We start from the raw sequence: 13,989 nt of genomic DNA on the forward strand, positions 1-13,989 counted from the left end.
AAACACCTGAGAAATCCAACAACTTCCCACCCCTTCCCAAACTCCTACACTACCCCTGTTAGGCCTCATTCTAGCCACAACCAGAAAATCCGCTCAATTCAGCCTCCCCCCGTGACTCCCAGCTGCTACAGCAGGACCAACCCCCTTATCTGCCCTGGAACCACTCAGACCCATGATGTGGCCCCGCTACCTGGGACAGCTCCCACCCTGCTCAGTCCCCAGATCTGTGATGACCAAATTCCCACCTCCCTCCCATGGGAGCAGCAGCTCCAGGGCTCAGCCAGGCTGGCTCCTACCTGGCACTGGCTCTGCAGTTTCTTGGTGGGTCGGCCGACGATGTAGATGTTTGTGGGCGGGAGGCTGATGGAGCTGTACACGGAGATGTCCTTGGTGGATCCATACGCGGCGTGGATCCTCATGTGCAGCTGGGGGGACAGAGAGCAGCACAGGCTCAGAACCCACAGGCACCCCACGCTGCTCAGCAGGCTGGGCTTTGGCTTTTCCAATTGCATTTGTGGGAATCTCGGGTCACTGGAACTAATGCAAGTTCCCAGCTGGATAATGAACCACCCAGGGAAGTGCTAATTAACAGAGCTGGGCATGTTTACAGGCCGTGACAAGAGGAGTGACGGCAATACAAGAACAGATCTCCACTTGCTGATCCATGGCCTTCCCCTGAGGTCTGCAGGGGGCAAGGATGCTGCACACTTCCCTGCTGTCACTGGGGGAGAGGAGCTGCAATCCTGGGCAGGAATCATTATCCAGGAATGTTCTCCACAGCCAAGCTGCTGTTACCTGCTGGGCAGAGGGAGAAGGGACAGGCAGCAAAACCTGCTGCTTTTCAGGGATACCTCTGCTCTACTCCAAGCAGAGAGCAGCTCATGGACAGCCCCTCCTGTAGTGGGCTGGGGCAGGGGCTGGCAGGGGAGGTGTGGACATTGGTGCCACCACACACTGGCCAGCTTTGAGTCCAGAACCACAGGTCAGGGAGATGGAAAAAGAATTTCTGACCCTGGTCCCAAACATGTGGAGGACATGAAAGCAACTGAGAGCCAGCTGCTCCCTCCACTGACACTCAGGCCAAAAAGGGAGACTAAGAAAGTTAAGGACAGGCTTTTCCTGCAAATCAAGGCAGGGAAAGTGCTTGGGACACTGGCAGCTCCTTCACCTGGCAGACACACAAAACTTTTTTCTATCTGGAGCTTCCCTGAGGCTCTGGGCTGAGCATTACCAGGACCTGCCAAGGGTCAAACCCCTGGAAGATCTCTGTGGAGTTTCCCAGCAAAGCCATTTCTGCAGCAGCTCCATCCCCTCAGCCCTGCTGTTCCCACCACAGGCAGCCAAAAAGCCACCAAGCAGGTGTGGGGGGCAGGGAGGCTCTACTGCCTCAGTTCCATTAGGGGTTTGAGGAGCAGTGATGAAATGGAGCAGTGCAGAGCAGAGGCAACACAATTTAACAGCATAGACACTTTTGTGGAGCAACAAAGGAATGAAAATAAAATGAACAGATTAATCTTCTACTGCAGGTCACATTGCTGCCAAGAGACTGGTGCTGACAGTGGTGGTTGGATGAGGAGCAATCTAACCCCGTGCCACGCTCCCACTGCAGCAGAGGCAGGCTTACATCAGTGATGAGGGATTTCAGGAAGTTGGCCTTGTGCCGCAGCGGGTCGTGCACCAGCCCGTCGCAGAAGGACACGATGCCGTGGGGGAAGTTGTGCTGTGCTAACCACGCCACCACCCTCTGCTTCTGCATGTCAGGGCGGCCCGTGACATAGATTATGAGGTAGCCGAGGTCTTGCCAGTGCCTGCAAGGAAAAGCAAGAATCAATGGATTGCAGAGCAGGTCAGTGTCAGATCAACCACCCCAGGCCCTGCCCTGACCTTACAACATCCACGGCCCCGGCGCGGACCTTGGGGTCGCTGCCCATGATGGAGACGCTGGCTGCGAAGGAGCCGTCGATGCTGAACACCACAAACTCCGTCCCCTTGGGCAGCACCGTGATGTAGCTGTCAGCAAACGTGTGGTCTCCCCTGAGGGAAGGGATGCAGGTGTTTAGAGGCATCAAAATATCCACAGGGCATCACCAGGACCTGCGGAGCACCACGAGCCCAGAGCGGCTCCCACATCTGGCCCAAAGGCTCCAACAGTGATGCCACCCTCGGTTAGAGCAGGCACAAGCACTGTGTGAGGGTCTCGTGTTCAAGTGGGGATGGATTAGCACTCCTTGGCAGCAGAGACTCAACAGTTACCCCCAGAAAAACATTGCTGGGGTCACCACCAAGAAGATGCTCCCCTCCTTCCCCTCCCAGAGCCCAACACCAGCAGTGGAACTGAGCTGGAGCCCTGGGCTGTGAATCATCATAATTACAAAGTCCTGTCCCTCAAGGACAAGTTTATGGTCTTTAAAATATGCTCAGTCGTGCAGTTTTGCAGATGGCCACGAGGCCCTGTGGTGCAGGAGACCTGCTCCTGCAGCGGGAGCTCAATTCCCATGCTGGTGGTGAATAAAATGTGCATTTTCCCCTTACAGCTGCAGAGTACAAATGGCTTTCTTTGCCTCTGTTGCTGGCAAACCAGGCTCTGAACCCACCCAGCAACAGGAGGGACCATGTTCTAATCCAATTATTCCTCTTTGCTCCTCCTGCAAGCCCCAGGCCCTCACCTGACCACCATCTTGACGGGGTAGACGCCGATGCCCAGGCGCCGCTCCTCGGGGATCACGTAGGAAATCCTGCCACTGCTGTTGCTGATCTCCGTGTCAAAGTACACCCACTCCCCCGACGGTGGCTGGGTCATGATGTGGATGTCCACCTGGGGACAGCGAGACTGTGTCACCCCCAGCAGGACAGGCCGGGCACAGGGACGTCCCACCCGAGCCCCTGTGGGTGGCAGCGGGGTTGGTCCTGCTCCCACCCTCTGCAATTCATGGATCTGAGCTGGGCAGCACCCAAACATCAGAGATGACAAATGCTGTTCCTGGTGGGAGGCACCCACAAGTCTGAGCAGGAGAACCTGGCCAGGACACAAGTGCAGCAAACCCCAGCAGGCACCAAGGGAGCACTGACAGGCACTACCTCTGTCCCACAGTTGTCACCACATGGTGACACCTCCAAGCACACACGGTACCTTCTCTCCTGTGAGGGTGACCATGTCTAATGGACCATACATGAACCTCCCAGTCAAGGTCTGGGGCCCATCCTCATTAGCAATGGTGTCGTTGATCCTGTGGTTGGCTGTGACGTTCTGCAAGAGGGGAGGAGGAAAAAAAAAATTAAGTTTGCAGCAATGGATAACCTCACAGGGAAATGCCAAATATATATGTTATAACTGGACAAATTAGAGCATGGGTTTCTCTGTGCCATTCCCCCCCCTCCACTCCACCCTCAGCTCTGGGAAAGAATTTGACCTGTGGCAGAGGTGAAGCTCTGTGCCCTGAACTGATGGGTGGATTGGAGTGCTGAAGAGCCAATTTCCATGGAAGGTTGTACGTGCAGTTCTGATACTCTCTATTAACTCTCACACTTTGGAATTAAGAGGAAATAGACTCAGCTGCCAGAGAAATCTGCTGATATTGTTTCAGTTCGAACACAGAATTGCCCCCTCAGAAACTGGAGACTTTACTGGGAGCAAAGGGCATTTACTGAGGTGAGAACTGGTATTATTGGACTATGAAAGATGTTCCATTCTCACTCGTTCCCTGACCCACAGCCAATGCTTCCTGTGTTTTACAGACTCGAGGTTAAGAGGAGACCTTGCTGACACACACCTTTAGGGTTGCTCTTTTACAGGCACCCAGGTAGGATATAACCATTAAAACAGCCCAGCAATGCAGCACAGCCCTCTGTCTGTGCCACACCCTCAGAGCAGTTTGTGCAGCCCAAGCCAGAGCAGCTGGTGCGGCCCCAAACCCCCTTACCCGGAGCTTCACGTTCGTCCTCTTGCGCAGCCACTTCTCCCGGGGCTTGGAGGGGGTGAACACAGACACCTCCTTCCCATCCAGCTCCAACACACTCGAGTTCTCGTGTCTCATCACCTGCAGGAGGACAGATCCCCCCAAGCATCAGCCCTCTCCTCCTGCCTGGCTGTTCTGTATCTCCTGAGCCTGCACTGAGGAAGGGCAGTGCCTGGAGAGAGGCCCCTGAGTTTGTCACCTTGCAGGTTTGAAGGACAAGTGGCCTTTGCTGCACTGGCAAAGCCTGTGGCCAGTGCTGACTTAATCCTGCCTGGGATGCAGGCTTTTTGGATTGTCAGGAGGTACAAAACTGACTCAAACACAGCTCTGCACTGAGATACCTGCCCTTCCTCCAGGGATCCCTTGGTCCCTTCCCACGGCCTGCAGGGAACACAAACCTTCCCCATTCCACAACAGCCCCAGCACCAGCTGCTCTCACTGGCCCCATGCTGACAGATGCTGCTCCTTCAGCTCATTTCCAATTCCTACTGAAATTCCCAACTCTGGTCCCGTGGCTTTTGCTCCTCTCACTGATCTGACCCCTGTGAAACACACAGGGGTCTGGCTTGGCTGCATGTGAGGCAGAGCCCAGGCTGTCTGTCTGTCCATCCTGGCTGACAGAACTCCAGGAGTTTGTGCTGGTGGGATGTCACTGCCAAGCAGCCAATTCCTGCCTGTCACCAGGGCATGGATGGGGATGGGAGGCAGGAACACAGAGAGAGGAGGGTTAACTCCTACCTAGGTTGCTCTTACTTCTAGAATGGAAAAGGAAAAATAACACCCAAAGGCTGGGGGACACCTCAAAGACTCTGCAGGACTGGGAGGTAACCCTGCACATAGAACTCCAAAACTGCCAGCAGTCCTTGGTGACCAAGAAATTAAGAGGCCTCCTAAATGTGGGCTCTTTTACAAGGTCCTGAACATGTTCTGAAAGGTCAGCAGCTCTCCAGCTGAGCTTGGCTGACACAGGCCAGCCCTCTGCAGAGCTGAAGCTGGTTTTCATCCAGGGAAATGGAAAAAGGACCCCAGGGAGGATGAGCTTGCTGGGGCGGGAGCTCATGGAATCCAATGTAAACAAAATAACAAATTTTACTGAAAATTATTTAAATCAGGAATGTATTTTGAATTCTATCTGGGCTTGTTTTAACAAGATTTAATCTTTGGAGACTAAAACTATTCAACAGCTTCTTTTACATTTTGTCCAGAGGTAACTTTCAAAGGCCATTAGAAACAAGTCCTTATTAGGGGAAGCAGCTGTGTGGTGCTGGTGAAGGACAGAGAGAAGACAAAAGATGAGAAAACCCCTGGTCTCAAGGCAAAGAGGAGTGAGCAGAGACAGGCACTGGGCAAGGGGGTGCCAGACTACCCAGGCACTCAAACCACAAGGTTTGAAACACCACACAGTGCTACAGACCCAGGTTTGGGCTGAAACCTGAATAACTGGCTATTTCCCAAGTGGAACACTTTATGTATGAGACTGTCATGACTGTTCCCCCTTGTGCACAATGAGAGCTCTCTCTTCTTTCCTGCCCTGTTGGGCTGGGCTGGGTGTGGGACCATCCAGGCAGGAGTGTGCAGGCAGAGCCTGGACACAGCCTGGCAAGAGAAGGGACTCAAGGATTATCAGCACTGCTCAGCTGCCACCAGCACTGACACTGCTGCTGTTTATGGCTCTCACACTATTTGGAAGATAACACTAAAAGAAAGTTTGCCAACAGAATCATAAATAACTGAGAGCTGCAGCAGAGGAGGCTGGAGGAGAACAGGGAGGATTTAACAGCTGAGCTAATGCAAAGCAAACCCAGCGCCGAAGTGGGCAACACAAACCACAGAGTTGCTTTGAGTTTTGTTGTTTTCCAGCTCCATGCTCTAAGTGTCATCCCCTGGGGAGTTCATATTTTTTAAGGCAAAAACTCCCCCTCATCCCCAAGGAACTGAAGGGAAAATATTTCTTTTAGGGAAAAAACACGTTTTAGACAGTAAATTTGAATTTTAGGCCAAATATAGGTTGATAAAATCTGAGGTGGTAGACTCCAGACACCAGCAGTCCCCATTCTCCTGGCCCTAGAACTGCTTTGTGCTGCAGGAATGAGAACTAAATCCCAATGAGTTCCTAGAGGAGACAACAATAACTTAGAAAGGCAAAATGGAGAACTGCATTCTGCCTATCAATTCATGTTGAATTAATATAAAACTTCCCCTTTGGTTTTATTGTATCTGGTGCTGGTTATATTTGTCCTTTGAGAAGTTTCAGTTTCAGACTGGAGATGTGACCTGGCACAGAGATCACTTCAAGAAACAAGTGCCACTGACCTTTGCCACTATGGATAAGAAACTGCCCTGGGCTCTCTCCATGGATCCCCAGTGAGCCCATCTGAAACCTGCTCTGATGATAAGAGCCCAAAACCCAAACAGCCCCAAATCAAGCAGGTGTAACAAGACATCTATGAAGTCTGTATGTGTGCAGCTCCACCAACACCACAGGTGAGGAAAACAAAAAAGGGAAAAAACTGGATCTGCAGGGGCAAAGGGTATTTTTTCACTTCTATGCACCAACAAGTCTTATATTGAAGGTTCACTGGAAAAAACCAAAGAGCCGCAAGCATTTTTCAGCCCAAGGGAGATGAGGGAGAGGGGGTGACTGTACCTGTCTGAGCAGGAAGGAGACGACGTCTGTGGACTCCCAGTAGCTGGCGTGGAAGAGGTGAGGCAGAGCCACGGTCGGGAACGCCGTCAGCGCGTCGGGGCAGTACAGGGCGTAGTCGATCCGCTTCGTTCCCCACCACTTGGCAGCAACTACAGAGGCAAAACACTCCTTCAGACCAGGGGGGCTCACAGAAGGGATTTCAGGGCTCTGGCTCCTCGCTCCAGGTGTGCCAGGAGGCTGCTCCCAGCTGGTCCCGCTGCTCTGGGGAACAGCTGAGCCCGGGCTCGGGGTTTGCTCACACCGAGGGAGGAACACACGGCCACCAGCGTGAGCTCTCCCTTGTTCAAGCAAAGAGGAAGGCACTGGATGGAGGGCAGGTTAATTGGCTGTTAGTCCAGACCCCAGGGAAGGGGCTCGAGGCTCCTGTGCAATGAGCCAAAACACAAAGACAGCAACAAATCTCCCTGGAGCTGTGGGAGGAAGGAAGGGTGGGTGGGTGTGCTCTGCCCATCTCCAGCCCTGCTTCCAACTCCTTCAGCTTTCACCAGGGAACTGCATCCAGGTATTGGCCACACTAAAGAGGACTGGGAATCCACAGGATGCTAAAAGGCACCACAAGGCAGGGAATATGGCACATGATGATGGGACTGGTAGTCCCCAACAAATCCTTACTGCCCTCCTGGGCAACCGAGATGGGCAGCCCAGCCCTCCCAGGGCACAGCCTCTGTGGGGGACAACGAGACAAGCACCTGGCAGTATTGGGACTTCATTGCATGGGGGACTGAAAGTACACTGGGATTTAGTGGGGGACAGGGATACAAAACAAGTTTCTCCCTCAGGGAGCCCATCAATTCACAGGCAGGTGTCTGACAGCCACCCTTCACCCCAGGACACCCCCACACCTCAACTGCCCTGAGCTCTGCCCACACACACATCCTGCCCCAATCCCTGGAAATCAGGTCTCAGTCCAAAGCCTCAGACCCCAAAGCATGGGCTGCTTTCCCAGCAGCAAGAAGTCCTCAGTGTCTGTGCACTCCAGCCCAGAGAAGCAGCCAAGGAAAGAAAAGATGGAGATCAAGAGAGCAGCAGAAGAATTTTGTTTGTGTTTGCATGCAGGATGCAAGCTGGGGCTTTGACAAGGGCTTCCTCAAGCTTGGTTTGTCTCTGTGACAATGTTCTCTTTTTAAGGACTTCCAGGAAAGCTGCCAGGTTTAAGGTGCAATCCAACACACCCTTCTGCAAAGGGAAATCTGGCTGGTGATGAGCACAGATGCTGAACTGAAAAGATGGATCCAGCAGCTCCTTCCAGAGACCTGCACAGAGCTCCCACCACAGCAAATGCAGAGGGATGTGGATTCAGCACATCCCCACTGGCTGTGCCAGGTGCCAGGCCACCCTCACCCTGACAGTCCCCACTTTTCTGAAGAGCCATGGGAAGGAGGAGCAAGGTTTGATGGATCAATGTGGCTTTTCCAGAGCTCACAGGCACCTCCTCGCAGCCACTTCTGATTCCCTGCCTTCCCAACTGACAGCTCCTGGTCATGTCCCAACTTCCATTTCTCATGCAAGTCCCCAGCTTGGGTAATTTCAGATTCTGTACAGGAAGCAGACAGGATTGACTCTTCCATGCTCAGAAGGCAGTGGTGGAGGCAGAAGCGTTGTCCCCTCAGCTCTGCCCAGAAGAATTCCTGCTCCTGCCAGGTTGTTAGCTGTGTTATGATGGATCTTCAGGACAAAGTGACAGAAATGCTTGTTAAGATGCAATCAGAAACTGCAAGTGCCTCAGTGTGAAGCGCAGAGATTTGTGGTGAAGTTCTGTGACTACAAATGAGAGAGGAGGCTGACAGGAGTGGATCTCTCCAGAATACCTGTCTTGATGTCCAGGTGTGGTATCCGAAGAGCACAGCCTGCAGCCCGGCTCCGTGGCCCTTGGAGCTTCCTTCCCTTGGCAGGGGCTGTGTGTTTGTGCTGCCTACGCCTCCTGAACGAGCTTTGGGCAGGGGATTTGTGAGGGAGGGCAAGTTGGGACAGAAGGCTAAAGCCCCTACAATGATTAAGGTGGTGTTTGGTTTCTAAAAGGAAAAATAAAACATAAAAAAAAAAAAAAAAAAAAAAAAAAGCAGAAATCACTCATTATTATGGCACACACTGATTTCATCCTCCACAAACTCACGGTACCAGGGGAGCTGCACCCCTAAGGAGGCTCCTGGGAGGGAGCTCTGGGTTTGCAGTGCCCCTCCAACCTTCCTCCAGCTCTCCCTGGGGATAAGCACAGATCACATCCAGCCCTCAGTGCCACAGCTCCAGGTTACCACCACACCAACCAGGCTGAGAGCAGGAGCAGCAAGGCAGAGCTGGAGCTCGGGGCACACTCGGAGCTGAGGGAAGACTCTTCCTCCCTGATCTCAGCAACAGGCTTTGATGGCTGAGTGGAGAAATAAATTACACAAAGGGGGGAGAGCATGGGGAAAGCAGAGGTGAGTGCTGTGTGACCCAACCCTGCTGCAGCACGGGACAAGATCTCTCCATGGGACATCACCCTGGCACAAACACCTCCCCAAGAACCAGCCCTGTGTGCCAGCCCAGCAGCTCCTGTGGGTGGGAAAGCAGCACAAAACAAACACCTTCTCCCCCAAGAGCTGCTTCCCAAGCAGACTCCTGTTTAACAGCGCTTGGCAAGATGTCAGGACAAGGAAAGGATGCACGTGGGGAGTGCGGTGTCGGCTCCTGGACACGCTTTGAGCAGGAAAACCTCGTTTGTCAGAGAAGGTATTTTAGTTCTGCTGCTGAGTGTCGCCTCAAACAGGGCAGGAGGTTACAGCAGCCCCTGAGCAGCGCCCACAAACCTTTAACAACTCATACCTGCCTCCAGGAGCATTATTAACCTTAGCAATTAATGATGGAGTGAGTAATTCACAACTCGTGCCAGGAATGTATCTCTAAATTTTTGAGACCTTCTGGGAATAGAGTTTGGGCTGAAAATTTCCTCATATGCATGGGTTTTAGGTTTTGTTTTATTTTTCTGGGGTTTTTTTGAGTTATCAGCCTTTTTTTGGTCTGAATTACCAGAAATCCATGAGGACACAGCATTCATCTCATACCTGAGCTGAAACAAAGAAGGAGCTGAGCCATTAATAAAGTCTGTTCTTCTCCACTTAACGAAGTCTGTTCTTCTCCACTGCATTAGTTAGGAAGTTATACAGGTCTTGGGAAAAATAATGAATAAAAAATCCCTTTTACTCCTCATTCAGCTCTGGGAAATGGGTCATAAGTGACTGGGAGCTGCCCTGCGGGCTGCAGAAGAGCTGAATCTCTAATGCAAATAATAAATGTTCTGTTCTGAACCAACCTGTCCTTGCCTTTCAGCGTTACAGAGGGATGTACTCATCCCTGCTTTTGTGGGCCACATTTGAGGGATCTGCACTGAGCCACATCCTGCATTGCCCATCTGGTCTCAAGTGCTGATCCTGAGCAGTTCTGCACGACTTACCACGGCAGCACAGCCACATCCCTCTGGATTAACCCTCACCACACACAGCTCAGAGTCACAGTTATCACCTTTGCTTTAACAATCACAGTTATCACCTTTGCTTTACCAATTCATCACCAGCAAGGTCCAACATGCACAACGCAGCCGTGGCCACCAAACACACCCCTGTTCCTGCAGGGGATGTGCTGACACAGAGCACTGAGTGTGGCAGAACCAGGACAATTCCAAGCTGTTGGTCATGGCTGGAAGCACCCCCCGGACAGACGGACGGACAGAAGCTCTGGGCCCGGAGCAGAGCAGAGCCTCGGAGGGGTGCAACACTTACTGTTGGCTATGTTGGAAGCAGTGTAACTGTCTGCCATTCCTGAGACCTGGCTGGCAATGCTGATCTCACTGGCTCTCCGGAAGCCCCTGAACTGAGGGGCTGAAATGGGGGTGGACAGGGACGCGTTTTCCATGAAGACGGCACCATGAGACTGAACAACATCTGCTACAAAGTTGAAACAGGGAAATCAAAATATTAGACCAACAGACAGAGGCTGGGCAAGATGAACTCGGGGAGGGAGGAAGGAGGCAAACAAAGCTGGTGGGTGCAAAAACCTCTCAGAGCTGATTGGAATGAAACAGAAACACCCCACATTTCATTGGAGCTCTGGTTAGAAAAGAAAGCAAATAGCACAGCAGGCAGAGATGTGGCTGGAGGAGCAGTCTTTGATTGAGAGAAGCAAAGTAAGTAGCTCAAAAACCAGATCCAAAGAAAAACCCAGGCAGACTTACTGAAGCAGCAATAACAAGCATGTGTCATACATACAGATGTGAATATACACAATTTTATACATTCACATCGAGACAAGATAACCAAGCTAAGAAAAACAACAAAAAAAACAACCTTACAAAGAGGTATTTGTTTTCTTGAGATATTTAAATTTAAATGAATGTCTCCAAAAGAGAAGCATTATTAAAAAGCAAAAATCAAGAAAACATCTTCATGCCTGGCAGGGACTAAATTTGGACTTGTATTTTACTGCTGAAGGACACAGCCAACACTCATTAATCTGGAGAAAGGGCTCCTGAAGGGAGTCTGGTGCTGAGCACTTGTATCTCCCATCAGAGTCAGCAGAGCAGGGAGTACTCAGGCTCTATGAAAACAGAGCTTTTTTGGTACAACACACAGGTGTGGATTTTAAAATCCCAACCTGAGGTTTACCAAGTTAGGCTGAACTCCTCAGTACATAAATACAAAAAGGAGGGTTTAAAATCATGCTCACATGGACCTTACATATAGATGGGAGGGAAGAGGACCTCAAACACCCAGGAGTGGCAAAACAAGAGATGCTGAAAGCCACGTTAAAATCTCTGCATTTCAGTTTTGTCTCTCAACAGTGCTAAGAGCACCCACCCCTCTGGGGATGCTGTGGGGCCCAGTTAAGTGGCACATCCCCAGCTCCTGCAGGGCAGAGGTTTGTAATGCCAACTCCAGGTGCTCACAGCAGGCAGCACCAGCGTGGCACTAACATGCAAAGCAAAGCAATTCATTGTGGGTTTAAGCTTGCCCATCTCTGCTGCACTTGAGGAGCAGCACCTGAATTTATTCCCAGGTATCAGGCAGGAGATATCACAAGGAATGTGAGCACATTACTCCCACACATCAACACCCTCCACCTATTCCAGCCTGTTTAGTTATCCCTGGGTTTAATCCTGGCACAAGGCTGACACGGGGTGTTGTTTTAGCAATTGGTTTATTTTAATATCAATCTTTTTTTGCTTGGGGCTACTGATTTTCTCCCTCCAATCCCTCAGCTCGCAGCAGCAGCGTCTGTGCCCACACAAATCCTGCTGCAGCCCAGGGAGAGGGAATGTATGAAGCAGAAAATGTGTGGCTAAGTGTCAGTAAAAGAGTTCTGTTCTCTGCAGGGAAAATCAGGCCACAAGCTGCTCTGTGTAAAAGCTCTGTGGACTGTGAGATCTGAGCCTTAGCAGGAGCCTGACCTGATGATGAGCTGCACACACAGCCCACGTTGTGCCTGAAAGGCCCTCAGCAGCATCACTTTCCCAGCACTTTCCCCCTCTTTCCACCTTGCCTTGAGCTGCTGCCTGTCAAGGCTGTGACCAGGATCCACAAACCAGGCCAGGGCTGCTTCTGACTGCACAAAACACCAGCATGAGCAAGAACAGGCAATCCAAGTGGAAAACAGGAGCTGCACTGAACCCCACAGAGGTCTCAAGGGTGAAGGGTCTCATTCCCTTTGCTGGGGGACCTGGAACAACTCTCTCTTCTCTGATCACCCCTCTCTCTCTTCTCTGATCACCCTCCCTTCTCCATTCTCTTGCCTGTGAGATGCTCCTGTGCTCCTGCTCCTGTGTCACCAAACAGGTGTCCCAACACAGGTGATGATCATCACCTTCCCTGAACCTCCTCAGATGGGAGGAAAGCTTTGGCTTTGCCTGTGCCAGGAAAAATGCCAGATTCAGGTTTGACCACCAGAGAAACCTGCACTTCTTCCTCTGCTTTAACCTAAAGCACCTGTGGCTTGAATTAGGAAGACAAGTTCCAGAGTGTTACAAGATAAAAGGCTGGGCCAAACATGGTCACATCTTTGACTCCATTAGCCCATCTTCACTTAGCTCTGCCTGAACTTCAACCCCTTTTTGAGAACACAAAAAGTGAATAAAGGAAGAAACAATGAGATTCTGGGCCTGCTCTTTTTTAGCCTTGTTTTCCTGGGCTGACCAGGGATTTTGGAATATAATGTTTGCAGCAAAAGCACCCAACCTCAGCAGCCCTTCCAGCCCCATCCTGGGGTCACCAGAGGAACAATTCCCACTCCTGTTAAAGCCTGAGGTGTTTCAGCATTGCTGAACAGTTCAGTTCAGCACTGCCAGAGTTGGTGACAGGAATCTGCCCTGCAGGGGACAAGGTGCCACCCCACAGCAGGGCTCCCCTGCTCCTGCCCACTCAGGGGCTCTTGTGCTTCTCCCTTTCCCCAAGCCACACACCCTCTGTCCCTGAGAAAGGGCAGCTGCTGAGAAAAATGAAGGCCAGGAAAAGGCAGGGTGGGAAATGTGGAGAAAAACCTGTTTTATGCATTACAACCCACTCAGAAAAGCTTCCTCCACACCAAAGCTGCAGTGACAGCAACTTCCAAAGAAAATACTGAGACCTGACTTGCAGAAAAAAACCCACAAAGCTAACAAGCTATTTCCTGAATTTGTGAATTCTCTGCATCGTGTCTCTTGAGCAGCAATTCTGAAACCAAGGGGGCTTTCTTGGGGACTGTGGTGACCAGGGTGGGGCGTCACAGACCCTAACAGGACCCACGGAAGCCTCCTGCACCCAGAGGTGCATCCAGAAGGTCCAGCAGCAGCAAGACCTTTATCAAGGTGAGCTGTTCCTCTGTCACTCAGTGGGGACAGAGGTGCCCGTGTTCACTGCACCAATCTTTAATACTCATTTTGGTGCTGTGCTCTTTCACTTTTGGCCTCATTTATCAATATTCTTATAAGGTAACAGCCCTGAGCCATGCTCTCAGGTAACTCCTTGGGGTACCTGAAAGACAGATTTTGGTATGGGCTATTCGGAGACTGAGCCATTGCACCAAAGAGGGAAATATTGAAAGCCATCAAAAAATATGTACAGGTCAATAAAAACAAAAATATTAAAAACCACAGAAAAGCCAGACAGGCCCTGCTTGCACTGGGCACTCTGCAGTCACTACCCTGAGACCAAGAGCAATAGATTTCTGCTGTCTACCAGTTTTGGTGATTTTGGAAATGTCCTGCAGTCCAGTGGCTGAACTGGGATTCAGCACTTGCTACACTCACATCAAGAATTGTTTGGACACATTGTGGTCTTGACTCACAATGTAAAAAGCAGAAAATCAGAATCCTGTAATGGT

At 51.2% G+C, this 13,989-nt stretch overlaps 1 protein-coding gene across 11 annotated transcripts in view; it reads right to left on the reverse strand.

Annotated features, from left to right (window-relative positions):
• The window catches only part of PITPNM2 (phosphatidylinositol transfer protein membrane associated 2), a 123,694-nt gene that overhangs the window by 4,706 nt on the left and 104,999 nt on the right, over positions 1–13,989 (reverse strand). For 7 of the 11 annotated variants that reach the window (XM_063173129.1, XM_063173128.1, XM_063173127.1 and 4 more), the window contains 9 exons: positions 10,419–10,583; positions 8,472–8,675; positions 6,604–6,752; positions 3,921–4,037; positions 3,131–3,247; positions 2,667–2,815; positions 1,885–2,034; positions 1,625–1,808; positions 297–425 (listed from right to left, as the gene is read on the reverse strand). In XM_063173129.1, the coding sequence (XP_063029199.1) occupies positions 297–425; positions 1,625–1,808; positions 1,885–2,034; positions 2,667–2,815; positions 3,131–3,247; positions 3,921–4,037; positions 6,604–6,752; positions 8,472–8,675; positions 10,419–10,583 (1,364 nt within the window). The remainder of the gene's footprint in view (positions 1–296; positions 426–1,624; positions 1,809–1,884; positions 2,035–2,666; positions 2,816–3,130; positions 3,248–3,920; positions 4,038–6,603; positions 6,753–8,471; positions 8,676–10,418; positions 10,584–13,989) is intronic. The other 4 variants (XM_063173135.1, XM_063173134.1, XM_063173131.1 and 1 more) reach the window with 3 other exon arrangements.

Source organism: Melospiza melodia, chromosome 20 (genome assembly GCF_035770615.1).
Source record: "Melospiza melodia melodia isolate bMelMel2 chromosome 20, bMelMel2.pri, whole genome shotgun sequence".
NCBI lineage: Eukaryota > Metazoa > Chordata > Aves > Passeriformes > Passerellidae > Melospiza > Melospiza melodia.